At 30.3% G+C, this 14,744-nt stretch overlaps 1 protein-coding gene across 1 annotated transcript; it reads left to right on the forward strand.

The window, feature by feature from the left end:
• Positions 1-8,679: 8,679 nt before the first annotated feature.
• On the forward strand, positions 8,680-10,889 carry LOC133873315 (zinc finger BED domain-containing protein RICESLEEPER 1-like). Its single transcript, XM_062311033.1, has 2 exons — positions 8,680-10,725; positions 10,839-10,889. The coding sequence occupies exons 1-2, from the start codon at positions 8,680-8,682 to the stop codon at positions 10,887-10,889; spliced, it is 2,097 nt and encodes a 698-aa protein (XP_062167017.1).
• The last annotated feature ends 3,855 nt before the right edge of the window (positions 10,890-14,744 follow it).

Genomic DNA, 14,744 nt, shown 5'->3' on the forward strand with positions numbered 1-14,744 from the left:
CCTGGGTTCGTTGGATTTCTACGGGTCCTCCACAATCAGGCTGGGTCTCTCAAGTCTCAAGTCTCCTAGAAAATGGGCTCCGATTGGTCACGGGTTGGAGAGCGATTTCGCCGAAAATCACTCCACAGGCCACCAATCGTCATGCCTCATTCTCCTCCGGCGACAATCCATGGAACCCACCAAAAATCAGCGCCTCTGGACGGTTAGATCTTCTCCGGTTCTATCTCCCTATCTCTCCGGTCTAATCTCTCCCGGTGTGCTCTCTTCCTTGATCTCAATCTCTCTCTCTCTCTCTCTCTCTCTCTCTCTCTCTCTCTCTCTCTCTCTCTCTCTCTCTCGCTCACTATCTCACTGTCTCTTGGTGTGGAGAGCGAAGAAGGAAGAGGAATCGGATTAGAGAAAGAAGGAAAGAAGAGAAAGAAGAAGAAAATAATAGAAGTGCGCATGAGAGAAGAAAAAAGAAGAAAATAAAAAAGGAAAGAGGTATGAATTCTAGAACAATCCAAAAAAAGTAGGTTAGTTGAAAAGGAAATAAAAAATAATATTTATTTTAAAGTAGAGAATATTTGAAGAGTTTGATATTTAGAGCTTTTGAAAATTAGGTAGCTTAAATAACAAAAGTTGTATTTTTCGTCAAAATTTGCTGAAATTTTGCTGAGTTCACTACAAGTGCTCTAAGTTCCAGCAACTCTCTCAAGGAAAACTACTTTTCTTGTATAAGCTATATATCCACCTTGATATATCAAAAAAGTCAATAATTTCTGTATATCAACTACTATCTTTGTGAAGCCCAAAGGGTTATTTTTTATTTTTTATCTTTTTGGTTGAGGGTGGGGGTTGGGGAATAAAAAAGCAAAGATAAATGATTGCACAATTAAAGAATGCAATGAGTCAAGTTGTGAACTACAAGGACCACCCAAGGCCAAAGAACAAAAAATATGGCTTGAGATAGATGTATGCGAGATAAAAGGCAGAATTTTGAGCCACAATAAAGCTTGAGATATCTACCACTCTGTTTATATTCTCAAGGGATCGATGGAAGAGCCATTTTACGAAAAATCATTTATAAACTCTAACTAATATTTGCAGCTAAGATCATGGATTAAAAATCTTCAAGACCTAGTCATGCTAGAGGATGAGTCAATGAATCCCATTATGAAGTAAGCAATTCTAATTTCCCATCAAACCTTTCATACTAGGATCCATCACTAACAATCAATTGCATATACACGGCTCATGTTTCTTTCATACTAGTGCATTGAGATGATACAAAAATTAAGGAGTACAATTGATCATTCGATCATATCACAATATATTAGACTAGTACTGCACCGAGATGATACAAAATTTAAAAAGTTGGTTCGATCCTTCAATCGTATCACGATCGATCAGATTAGTGCAAAAAATTAGTTTCATTGACCTATTAATTTAGATTAATTAGAGATATTAAATTTGTTGTTTTTATAAAATAATAATATATATAATTAGTAAATGGTGTATATATAATAAATAAAAATAGAAAACTTTACAAAATATATATATATATATATATATATATATAAAATGAATTAATTTTGTTCCTATATATAAATGTGAGTTTGAATTTTTTTTTAAAAAAAAAATAAAAAATAAAAAAATAAATAGACTATCAGCAACGATTCACAAAAGTCGTTGCTGATGAGTGGGTATCATTGAAGACTTTAAGTTGTCGTTCATATGCTTTTATTTTGTTTTTTTTTTTTTTATTATTTTTTAAAAAATAATTATACAGATCAACAACGATGACATTCAGAGTCATTGATGATAGTCAATTATCAACATCGACTAATTAAATTAGTTGCTGATGAGTGCGGAAAGTCGTCGTTGATATGCTTTTATATTTTTTTTATTTTATGAATATTCAACATAGCAACAACAACGACTTCAAGAGTTGTCATATATATTACATATCAACGACAACATATGTTGTTGCTTATGTGTAGGGGTATAAACGAGCTGAGCTACTCGTGAGCTTACTCGAGATTGGCTCGAATAAACTCGACTCGTGTTCGAATCGATTATTAAATGAGCTACTCGTGAACACGAAAATCAAACTCGATTATTAAACGATGCAAACTCGTATAAACTCGACTCGACTCGACTAAAGCTCGTGAACCCGCTCGTATAAGGATCGACTCATTTATTAAGGCTCGACTCGTATATATATATATATATATATATATATATATATATATATATATATATATATATATATATATATATATATATATAATGAATAATATACTATCATTAGATTCATTACTATGTATATTATGTAAGCATAAATTAAGTAACAAATAACAATAGTTATTGGTCAATATATATTAATTGGTCATATTTATATAAAATAGTAAAAATGAATAATATCAATAATTAATTGTTAGTCATATGATATAATGACAATCTAGATACTTAATTAAATTATTCATGTAATATAATAAGATTATAATTTAGAGGATTATATGATCATATAATAATATAACATTGTACTATAGTACCATACTACTATGTAATTGATGTAAATATAAAATATGTAATCACTTTACTATATGCTATGAGTACTATCATTAAATATTTAATAATCATTACATACGAATTGTTAGATCATGTTAATATGTTAAATATACTATCATATGATAATACTTAGATCATATATAGGATCATATAATATTAGTATTATTTGTAGGTAATTATGAATTATGATAAATTTGATAATTATGATTTATTACTCGTAAATTTATAATAATCATACTTAATTACTTATTATAGATTCATAGATAATACCATAAATCAAGTGATATGATATGATTCATAATTTATAATCATAAATATATATACATATTAGTAATATTACTATATTAGTAACATATATAATTATAGTTATATAGTGTCATATGACTCATATATGATATAGACTATAGTATACAAATTCATACTAATATAATGATTTAGTATTTAGATACTTAGTTAGATACACTCATACACCCGATAAGTATGATTTATGATTTTAAGTATTTAATAATTATTAGTAATATTTAGATGCAATGAGTCAATGACTATATCTATGTATATAGATTACATACGTACGTTACAGTAAGTATGAATTCACATTATTCATATAATATAATGACACATATGATTCATATGAAACTTATTGATATTATTCATATATAATAATAATGTGATTCATACAATCCAAAATTAAGTTATTAGGATTGGAATTACTTATATATTAATTATAATGATAATTCATAACTTGTAATCACAATTCACAAGTTATGAATTATCATTATAAATTTATAATTTAGATCATATGATTTAACATTGTGCATTTGTGCTATATAACCGTTATTTGTTAGATATGATTTGATTAGTATTATCATATAGCCATATAGGACTATATGATAATATAATAACTATCATTGTAAGACATTGTTAATGTTTTAACTTAATATAAGTTAGTTAGTTTTTATATTGACTGTTCATTTTTTTTTTTTAATGCAAAAAATAAAATGATAATATTTGTTTATTCGAGATCATATGATAGTGTTTAGATTATATGAAAACATCATTGATTCATTATCATGTATATGATTTATATCTATCTTAGACTATCTATATTAACTTATTAAGTATGTAACTAATGTAAGTATTGACTAAATCCACATGACATGTAAGTATAGTAAATTTGTAATCTTATAATTATAATTTATAAAAGATATTGAAAAACTCATGTTTCATTTCAACCTCCTCAAGCATGAATTTCCGATTCCGACATTATGGGCGTTACCAACATACCATGGTAGCACCTACCCGGCTACCCTAAAGAGTCAAGATTAATTGAACTTGTTATTTTTATTGATTCACAAGCTTTTGCCATCCGTGCCAAATGCATACTTTCACAACATATTAGATAATATATAAATATGACCAATTAATATATAATATATATAATTCATTAGTGGTATTGTCTACTTTGAATTTTTCATATATATTAATTATCTTATTTTATAATTCGTTAATATTTTCAGAATAATACAAATTTTATTTTATGAATTTATGTTTTCCTATTCTCCATTCGATGCCCTTTTTTTTAAAATTGTTATCAATCACTAATATATAAATAAAAATTAAATTACAGATAAAAGTTGTTTTTCCTTAAATTTATTTTTTTATTTTAACTTTATATGAAAAACTGAAAAAGCTTTTATTGTCATTTCATTTATTTTACTTGGGGAATAAACTATACAATTAAATTAATATATTGTGAAATTCTTGAGTAGTACTTTATATTATATACGATTTTTTAAATTATAACTATTATTTTTAATTTGTGCAATGTCTTATCAAATTATTACCGCCTTACCGGAGTTTCAATGTTTTTCATTTGCGAAAAAATAAAAAAATTACTCTTAATAAAAATTTAGAAAATAATTTTATTTTTTTAAAAAAGAGCTAAAAGACGGTGTGTTATGTGCCACTCAGCCAGTGTGAGTAGGATGCCTTTTTTTTTTTCTTTTTTTTTTTTTCTTTTTTTAATGTTGTGTTTTAAAATTGAAACGTAGTTTTTTTTTTTTTAAAAAAAAAAAACAAAAATAATAAATGAGCATCGAGTAATGTTCATATTTGATTTTGTACATATAACATATTTGGTAGATGAAACGAATCGTTTTTTATCGGTTGAAATTACGAATTGTATAACAATTTATACAGTGTTTCTCACACACGAATGACACGGTATTTAATCTGATCCAACGACTTAAATTGAATCATCAAAAACTGTTTTCAACAGCTACAGGCCTACACTGCATCGTGACCGTTTATAATAACAAAACTGTAGTCTTCAGTCTGCCCGTGTGTAGCCGATTTTCACCAAATGATAACAGTCTACTGAGTACTGAGTCTAGGAACTAGGTTATAATGCCCTAACGCACCTCGCCTGACGCGCCTAACCTGACGCCGGAGGAGTGAGTCGAGTGACGAAGCTGCAGTGCCGAGGCCAAGACCGTGAGACGCCGACACATGTATTGCTTCAATCTTCGTGATTTTTCTAGATCGTCCGATCATCCAAACCAAATCATGCGTGAATCTGAACCGTTCATTTGGAGATAATGGGCTACAGCTATACTCGACTATTTACTCCGAGAAATTATATGGTGTTGCAAATATCACGTGTTACTTCTCATTAGATAAGATCCAACGACTTAGATTTTGATCTTGAAAATGATTATATTAATAAACGGTTAGGATTTGAATTACATCCAATTTTATTTGTAAGCATGTGCATACAATTTTTTTTTTATTTAAAGATAAACGGGAAAAAAAAAAAAAAAAAAAAAAAAAATTGGACTTGACGCTGACGCCTGACGACTGACGCATTGACACTCCCGAGGGCCCGAGAAACACGCCGTGGCACGCGTGACACTTCAATCTTCGAGATTTTTCTGGTCGTCCGATCGTCCATGCCAAATTATCATTTGAATCTGAGCCATTCATTTTGAAACAATGGGTTACAGCTATACTCAACTATTACTCTGAGAAATTATTTGGTGTTTCGATTATCACGTGTTAACACTCATTAGATGAGATCCAACGACTTCAGTTTTGATCTTGAAATTGATTAGAATACTTAACGGTTAGGATTATAAGTGGATCCGGTTTTATTTGTATACGGGGGTAGGGAATAATTTTCAAAACGATTTTTTTGTTTAATTATTAATTATAGATAAAATAAAAAAAAATTTGAAATTTAAAATTTTGATTTTGAAAAATGGACGTTATTTTTTTTGTCTTCCTCGTTCCTCAGTTTCTCTGACCGAATGATTCAAAGCCGTTGATTGTTCAAAAAATTAGAAGACAAATTCTAATCAAACCGTTCATTTGTTTGGAAATTCCTTTCAAACTTAGTTTTTATTTTTAATTTCTCACTCTCAGTCTCTCACGCTGCAGTCTGCACACATGAAACCTGCAAAAAATTTATTGTGTTGCTGATGGTTCAGAACACAATTAATGCTTTGCTTTGAATGCTAAGTTTTCTCTCTCAATTACCCTCGTCTATCCAGTTCTTCTTCTTCGTTTTTTAGCCTTTGCTTTATTTTTAATTTTTGATCGAATGGCTTCTATCTTTCTACAGGATTTAGTTTTGATATCCGTTAGAGTTTCTTTACATTTGTAGTTGAAATCAAACCAAAAGAAACCGATCTATCTAAATCATCTGATGTTCCATCTTTCCACTGCGCAGCCAAATCCCAACTTTCGTGATTTTTTTCTATTCTTCTCACACGGATCGATGGCAGCAAGTCCAGCGACCAAGAACACTCTTGATCTGACTGAAGTGGTAATAGTCAAGTACTGGACTTTACATGAGTTGCGTGTGAACCGTGTGAACCGTGTGATGCTCTTGTTCTCAAATTTCAATTATAAATTTGAGAGCAAGAGAGTCAAAAGACTCAGCCGCTCAACTCCTCAGTACTCAAGAATTAAGACTCAAATCTCAGTTAGTTAAGTATTAGATATTTGTTCTCTACTTCTCTTTCATCATTTCATTTTCATGTTTTCAATTTTTTTTTTCTTTCACTTAGTAGCTAATCTGTCAATATTTTTTATTTCTAAATTTCTAATGTTAATGTTGATATGCCGTATGATTGTTCAGGAATCAGGGACGTCCGTTCAGCCTTAGATCCTCCACTAGACTACTACCTCAGGTCCTCATTGATTTTGCAAGTTAATAAACAACTCAGGTTTCACTTTTTTTTTTTTTTTCTTTACATTATTTTATTATTATTATTTTTTTGTTATGATTAATGATTATAAATTTATAATTAGCAAATCCTTCTATGAACAATATGTTATGTTTTACAAATTATGTTGTGATTATGTAATGTATGCTCTATGTTTGAAAACTGTTTATAATGCTTATAAAATTTTCACAATGTTTAGAATTTGGAAATGTATGTTCTGAATCTTCTGATTATATAATGCTGAGTTTTGCTTTATTACTGAATTTAGAAATGTATGCTCTATGTTAGACAGTTTTTTTATAAGATATGAACAGTCGGTTTTGTTTTGTTTTTTTTTTTCTTTCTAAAAAAAAATTAGGACAGAAACTATAATCCTAAAAGTTAGACAGTTTTTTAATTACAAAACTTGAACATAAAAAATTTGAAGTTCCTTAGCAATTTATAAAAAATGAACAATCTGTTTTTTAAAAAAATTAGGGGCAGAAAACTATAATTTTATAAGTTATACAGTTTTTTAATAACAAAACTTGAAGATGAAAAAAATTGCAATTCCTTGGCAATTAAAAAAGAAAATGAACAATCTGTTTTTGTTTAAAAAAAATAGGCAGAATCTATAATCCTAAAAGTTAGACAGTTTTTTAATTACAAAGCTTGAACATAAAAAATTTGAAGTTCCTTGGCAATTTATCAAAAATGAACAATCTGTTTTTGTTTAAAAAAAAAATAGGGCAGAAACTATAATCCTAAAAGTTAGACTTTTTTAATTACAAAACTTGAACATAAAAAATTTGAAGTTCCTTAGCAATTTATAAAAAATGAACAATCTGTTTTCTAAAAAAATTAGGGGCAGAAAACTATAATTTTATAAGTTATACAGTTTTTTAATAACAAGACTTGAAGATGGAAAAAATTGCAATTCCTTGGCAATTAAAAAAGAAAATGAACAATCTGTTTTTGTTTAAAAAAAATAGGGCAGAAACTATAATCTTTAAAGTTAGACAGTTTTTTGTAATCTAAAAGTTAGACAGTTTTTTAATTACAAAACTTGAACATAAAAAATTTGAAGTTCCTTGGCAATTTATCAAAAATAAACAATCTGTTTTTGTTTAAAAAAAAAAATAGGGCAGAAACTATAATCCTAAAAGTTAGACAGTTTTTTAATTACAAAACTTGAACATAAAAAATTTGAAGTTCCTTAGCAATTTATTAAAAATGAACAATCTGTTTTCTAAAAAAATTAGGGGCAGAAAACTATAATTTTATAAGTTATACAGTTTTTTAATAACAAAACTTGAAGATGAAAAAAATTGCAATTCCTTGGCAATTAAAAAAGAAAATGAACAATCTGTTTTTGTTTAAAAAAAATAGGGTAGAAACTATAATCTTTAAAGTTAGACAGTTTTTTGTAATCTAAAAGTTAGACAGTTTTTTAATTACAAACTTGAACATAAAAAATTTGAAGTTCCTTGGCAATTTATCAAAAATAAACAATCTGTTTTTGTTTAAAAAAATAAAAAATAGGGCAGAAACTATAATCCTAAAAGTTAGACAGTTTTTTAATTACAAAACTTGAACATAAAAAATTTGAAGTTCCTTAGCAATTTATAAAAAATGAACAATCTGTTTTCTAAAAAAATTAGGGGCAGAAAACTATAATTTTATAAGTTATACAGTTTTGTAATAACAAAACTTGAAGATGAAAAAAAATTGCAATTCCTTGGCAATTAAAAAAGAAAATGAACAATTTGTACAGATTTGAATTTCTTTATTTTAACAATCAACAAAAAACAATGAACAATCATATGATATGTAAACTTAAATTCTACTATTTTAAGTTTTGAATACTTGTTTTTTCTTTTTTCATAACAATATCTAATATAGAATTTAAAAATTAAAAGGCATGGAGAGTGATTCGCATGAACTTGAGCCTATAGAAGAAGAGTATGAGAACGAGGATTCCCTTGAAATTAGTAATAGTGCTACTGTTGATGCAACTATTGAGTTGGTTCAAGATACTGCTATTAATGAGGATCCAAATGAAAAGAATGTATATAAGAGAAAGCCTAGGAGGAAGACTTCTACTGTGTGGAATCATTTTGAGCAAGTTGAGGTCTGTGGTGTAAAAAAAAATCAATGTAAATGGTGTAAGAGTAAATTTACCATATCAAAATCAAGTTGTACATCTACTTTAGGTAGACACTTGGAGTCGTGTTTGAAGTATGCTGGTTCAAAGAAGAAGCAAAAGGTTTTGTCAGTTGAGGGTAAGGAGTCTGGTGGTGTGGACATTATTTCAAATTTTCAATTTGATGAAAGTAAGGTGAGAGAACTCTTAGCTCACATGATCTTGTATCATGAATATCCTTTTAGAATCGTGGAGCATGTGTTGTTTAATAAGTTTATGAAAGCTTGTACCCCGCATTGGAAAAAAATTTCTCGAGCTACTGCGAAGAGTCTTTGCTTTGCCACTTATGAATTTGAGAAGAAGAAGTTGAAAACTTTATTGAATCGGGTCCCCAAAGTTAATATCACAACTGATATGTGGACTTCTTGTCAAAAGGTTTCTTATATGGTTGTGACATGTCATTTTATAGATTCTGAATGGCGGTTAAATAGGCGTGTGTTGAACTTTTGTAATATTCCGCCTCCACACTCTGGACTTCTTATTACTGATGCACTTCATAAATATTTTAGAGACTGGGGTATAGAGAGTAAAGTTTGTTCAATCACTGTGGACAATGCCAAGGCAAATGATGTAGCATTAAGGCACTTGAGAGATGTTTTTAATATGAGAAAATCGCTTGTGGTTGGGGGCAAGTTGTTTCATGTGCGTTGTTGTGCACATATAACTAATTTGATGGTTCAGGATGGTCTTAGTGAGATTGGTGATATTGTTGATTGTGTGAGGGATGGAATAAAATTCTTGGTAGCATCAGAGGGAAGATTAAAGCAATTTACTGAAACTGCAAAGAACTTGCATTTGTCATCTAAGAAGCTATTTTTGGACGTTCCTACTCGTTGGAATAGTACATATTTGATGTTATCTGCTGCATATGAGTTTAAGGACGTATTTTCTATGTATGGATACAACGACCATCAATTTATTTGGGTGCCATCGCAAGAAGATTGGGATAAAGTTAAATCTGTCTGTGAACTTTTGGGAGTCTTCAATCGAGTAACCAAGATTGTATCTGGTAGTGACTATCCAACATCAAATTTATTCCTTCCTGAAATTTGGCGAATGAAAGAGGTTCTAATTAATAAATGTGATGATGGAAATGACTACATTAGATCTATGGCACATCGAATGAAAGCCAAGTTTGATAAATACTGGGGCGAGTGCAATTTATTGATGGCAATTGCGGCAATTTTGGATCCAAGGTTTAAGTTGGTGTTCATACGATTCTGCTTTCCGAAGATTTATCAAGAGGCTGAAGCTACGAAGAATATTGAATATGTTCAAAGAATTTTGAAAGAGATATATAATGTGTATCTTCATGAACATAATTTAAATCTCAAGGAACAGGATCTTGCAAGCAAAGTTCAAGAAAGCTCTTCAAGTAATCGTTCAGTCTGTGCAGTTCATGATGAGGAGGGTGGTGTGGAAATTCGGGAGTCATTTCTCAAAAGTGCTGAAACTGTGCTTCAACCTATGAAATCTGAATTAGAAATGTATCTTGAGGAGGGTGTATATATACCTAACAAGAACATCGAATTTAATGCCTTGGATTGGTGGAAAGCGAATACTCTGAAGTATAATGTTTTGTCTAAAGTGGCCAAAGATATTTTGTCAACACCGATTACAACTGTAACTTCAGAGTCTACATTTAGTGCCGGAGGAAGGGTTATTGATCCACATCGAGCATCATTATCAACTGAGACAGTTCAGAAGTTGTTATGTGGGGCTGATTGGGTCAGATCATTGTATGGGCTCAAAAAGAAGTGTGGGGTATGTTTTTGTTTTATTTTTATATATTCTAATGGTGTTTGTTAATTTAGTTTTACTTTTATATTGTACTAAATACTAATTACTTATATAGTTAATTTTTTTGTTAATCTTAGGATGATCAAAATGAAGGGGAAGTGGAGATAACTTTGCCAGAGGCAATTTGATTGTTAGTGTTCTTTGCCTCTTTTTATTTTTTGAAGTGTTGTCGTATAAGTTATTTAACTATATATTTGGTTTGAGGACTATGTGGGATAGTTGAACTATGTTATTTTGTTTAAATTTTGTATAATATTATTTTCATCAAGACATGAAGACTTAAGGTAATGTGTGATTTATTATTTAATGATTTATGCACATTAACTTGTGATATATTTAACCTCTCTTGGCATTTTTACCAAGTATATAGAACTTGTGTAAGTAATGCAATGGAGTTAAATTTAATCTAACTTTTTTTAGTGTGTTGCAGTTTCCATATTTTATTTGAGAGCAGATTTAAGGTAATGAATACTTTTTTATTTAATGATTTATGCACATTAATTTGTGTTATTTAACCTCTCTTGACATTTTTACCAAGTACATAAAACTTGTGTAACTAATGCAAATGAGTTAAAATTAACCAATTTTTTTTTTAGTGTGTTACAACAGGTTTCATTGGAGAGCACACAAAAGAATTAAACATTATTATTATACCTATCAAATTACAGTTCTAATTGTAATTTCTTATATTTCTGTTTGTATTTGTTTAAGTGTAATTTTATTTTATTTTTGTAGTTGAAAATTTGTAATTCATAATTGTAATTTCTTATATTTCTAATTGTATTTGTTTGAAAGTAATTTTATTTTATTTCTTTAGTTGTAATTGTATTGATTTTAGTCTTTTTAGATTAATTGGCAATTGCTTAATGCAAAATGCTGGATTTCTGATAGTGCAAAATGGCCATTTGAAATTTCGTGATTTTATTTTATTTATGTTAAAGTGAATAATTTTCAATTATGAAATGAGCCGAGCTCGGGCCGAGTACTCGAGCTCGGAATCGACTAAAATTGTCGAGTTCGAGCTCGAGCTCGGACACCATATTTTTTAAACGAGCCAGTCTCGCACAACATTTCCAAGCTCGTGTCGAGCTCAAGCTTTACTATTCATTAAACGAGCCGATCCCGGACAGGCAATACCCGCTCAGGATCGGCTCGTTTACAGCCCTACTTATGTGAATTTTAATTCCCATTTCATTATTATTAGCCATGAGTATTATGGTTGCTAATGCCATTGCTAAAAATCACTTATTATGAGCGACTTTCAAAGCTTGTCATTGATAAGTACAAGTCTAGAAGCACTACAATAAATTTGGTTATTAGTGACTACATTCTTAGCAGCAACTCAAAAGTCATCACTAGTAAGCAATTATCAACAGCGAAAAGTTGCTACTAATAATGTAGTCGCCAATGACCAAATTTCGTGTAGTACTTCTAGACTATGCCATTGGAAAAACTATGAAATATTCTGCTTAGAAGATATTTGAAAGATGGTTTTAAACTTGGATTTAAATTAATGGTTATCTTTTTTTCTTTTTTTTGTAAATTAGTGATCAGCTTTTAAAGTTGAAATTAAAATCCTGTATTGCTCGAAAGGAAAAAGAAAAAGAAAATAAAAATTTCATACTTATCCTAAATAGTCTAGATCTAAATTCCCAGCAATTTTTTATCGAATTGCTAGTAATCTCGGCAAAAAATATGATAGAGTCTATAACGCCTACATGTTCTATCAAATGAGTGAGCTGTCCAAAACTTATTTAGATGAGCCTCATAAGACCTCTGTCATATTTATTGTCCAATTTTTCAAATAGTAAAATTATTAGAGATCTCTATCATCTTAGCGGAAGTATTAACGGACATAGACATTGGCCAGTTGGACTAAAAACCGATACATAGATATCTTATAAAAAAAAAAAAAAAAAAAAAAAACATAGATGTCTTGTCAGGCCTACTTTAATTAGTGGTTGTTGTGGCTATATTTGACTCAACCAGATAAGTGGACAGTAGCCCTTAAGGCATGAAGGCAAGGTTTTGGAATGCAGGCTAAAGGGAGTCATGTCCCTCGAAGCAACGCATGCAGGCCAGGGCATAGAGATAGGATGAATGGGAGCGCGCGCGTGACTGTTATAAGAAATAAATTAGGCTAAGTTTGTCGGGGAGGTTCTGATTAGACTCAGCCTCTTAGTGGGTCCTCCTAATGCTATTATCGTCCATATATATTGTCTTCAACCCCCCAATGATTGTTATTGTCAATGCTAGCTAGCTCTTTGCAAGCTAGCTCTCTGATTATTATATATATAAACCAAGTCCAACTGGGAGGCTAGCTCTTTGCAAGCTAGCTCTCTGATTATTATATATATAAACCAAGTCCAACTGGGAGGCCTAGACCCACCCTCCAACTAGGTTTTAGATGCTACTCTATTTATGTCATAATGTTCATTTTCTATCTATATTTTTGGATAAGTCTTTATTAAAAGAAAAACACAAGGGTTGGTTCAAAGAATTTTTTAAAATTACCATGTAAGTATTATGAAATAAAAATTATTGTAGTTGCTAGCATTATTCTTTTTTTAAAATAGGTTGTCAAACACTCAAATTTCAACTTGGTGGGTATGACTCTACTTAAATTAACTTTTTTGAAATCCAACAGAAAAAACTTGAGTCCAAAGGTCAATCTTCCACCTTCATGATTGAATTGAATAGTTCAATTTGTTATTGGTGATTACGAACACCTGCACATGATTTTTTCTATCCAACATGATATTTTGTATTTTAATTTTTCACAGTTTGACTTGAAGGTCGAGTATGTATATATATATTATGAAGGAAAAAGTAATAACATGAGAAAAGTTGTAAAAATGGTGACATGACATTTTGTGACTGATTAGTGGGTAATACGTAACTTACATATTAAGTTCTACTAACCGTGAAGGACTAAATGTTACAAACTAGTGGCCGACACCCACAAAAAAAAGAAAAAAAAGAAAAAGAAAAAGAAAAAAAAAAGACCTCTCTTCTTTCTCTTCACTTCACCTGGTTTTCTTCTTGCTTTAGCCGGACGAGGGAGAAGGGAAGGACCACATCTCTTCCTTCTCCTTCTCTCTTCTCTCTTCTTTCTTTATGTCTTTTACTGCTTTTATTGCTATTTGGCTAGAGGTTTCTCTAGTCCACCTCACATTTAATTTGTTGAGGTTTTATCCGTCGTCTTGTACGACTTATCTCTCTTGGATTTGCAACTTCAGTGTTTTGGCTTCCCTATCGCACTGTCCACTACGCCGTTCACGTTCACCGCCGTCTTCCCTGCATTGGTGGTTGTTTTTGTCGTATTTCTTAGATTTAGTTTTTTAAAAGTTAGATTTACATTCTTACGATGGTTTTTGCCTCACACGCACCCCTCCACTGCACTCACTGGCGTCCCCTCTTCCTATCTCCATCGGCTGATCCGTCTTCCGGCATCCACGTCGAGTTTTAGGTTCGTCTTCCTCTGCACTACCAGTCGTTGATTTTGTATTTTTTTTTTTCAGGTTTTTTTTGCTGTTTATTAGTTTCTGTATTTTAATGTTGCTCGGGTTATTGTCTCCTTTTAGGAAAGATTCTTGTATTTGAACTTGTGTTGGTGCTTTTCTTTTCTGTAATTTCAATTTCAAACTTTTTCAATGCTTTTACCACTTCAACCTCATTCGATTGGTTGTTGTTGATCCCAAGTGGAGGTATAGATAGACTTGTCTTATTTTATACATCTCTTAGCTAATAAAATCGCTTTGTGCAATCCCTTCAAATGAGAGGTTTCAGCCTATTTTAATAATTTTTTTTTTTCTTTTTAGTCGAAGATGTGTTCTGATTAACATAAAAGTAAAAATAATTTAAAATATTTCGTGAATATCTGTACTTGGAAATCGTTTATCTAATTTTTATTTTTATTTTTTCATAAAAAAGTAAAAAGCAAATTGAAATAGCATTGTCAAACGAGCCCCCTCGGGATGGAA

Source organism: Alnus glutinosa, chromosome 7 (genome assembly GCF_958979055.1).
Source record: "Alnus glutinosa chromosome 7, dhAlnGlut1.1, whole genome shotgun sequence".
Taxonomy (NCBI): Eukaryota; Viridiplantae; Streptophyta; class Magnoliopsida; order Fagales; family Betulaceae; genus Alnus; species Alnus glutinosa.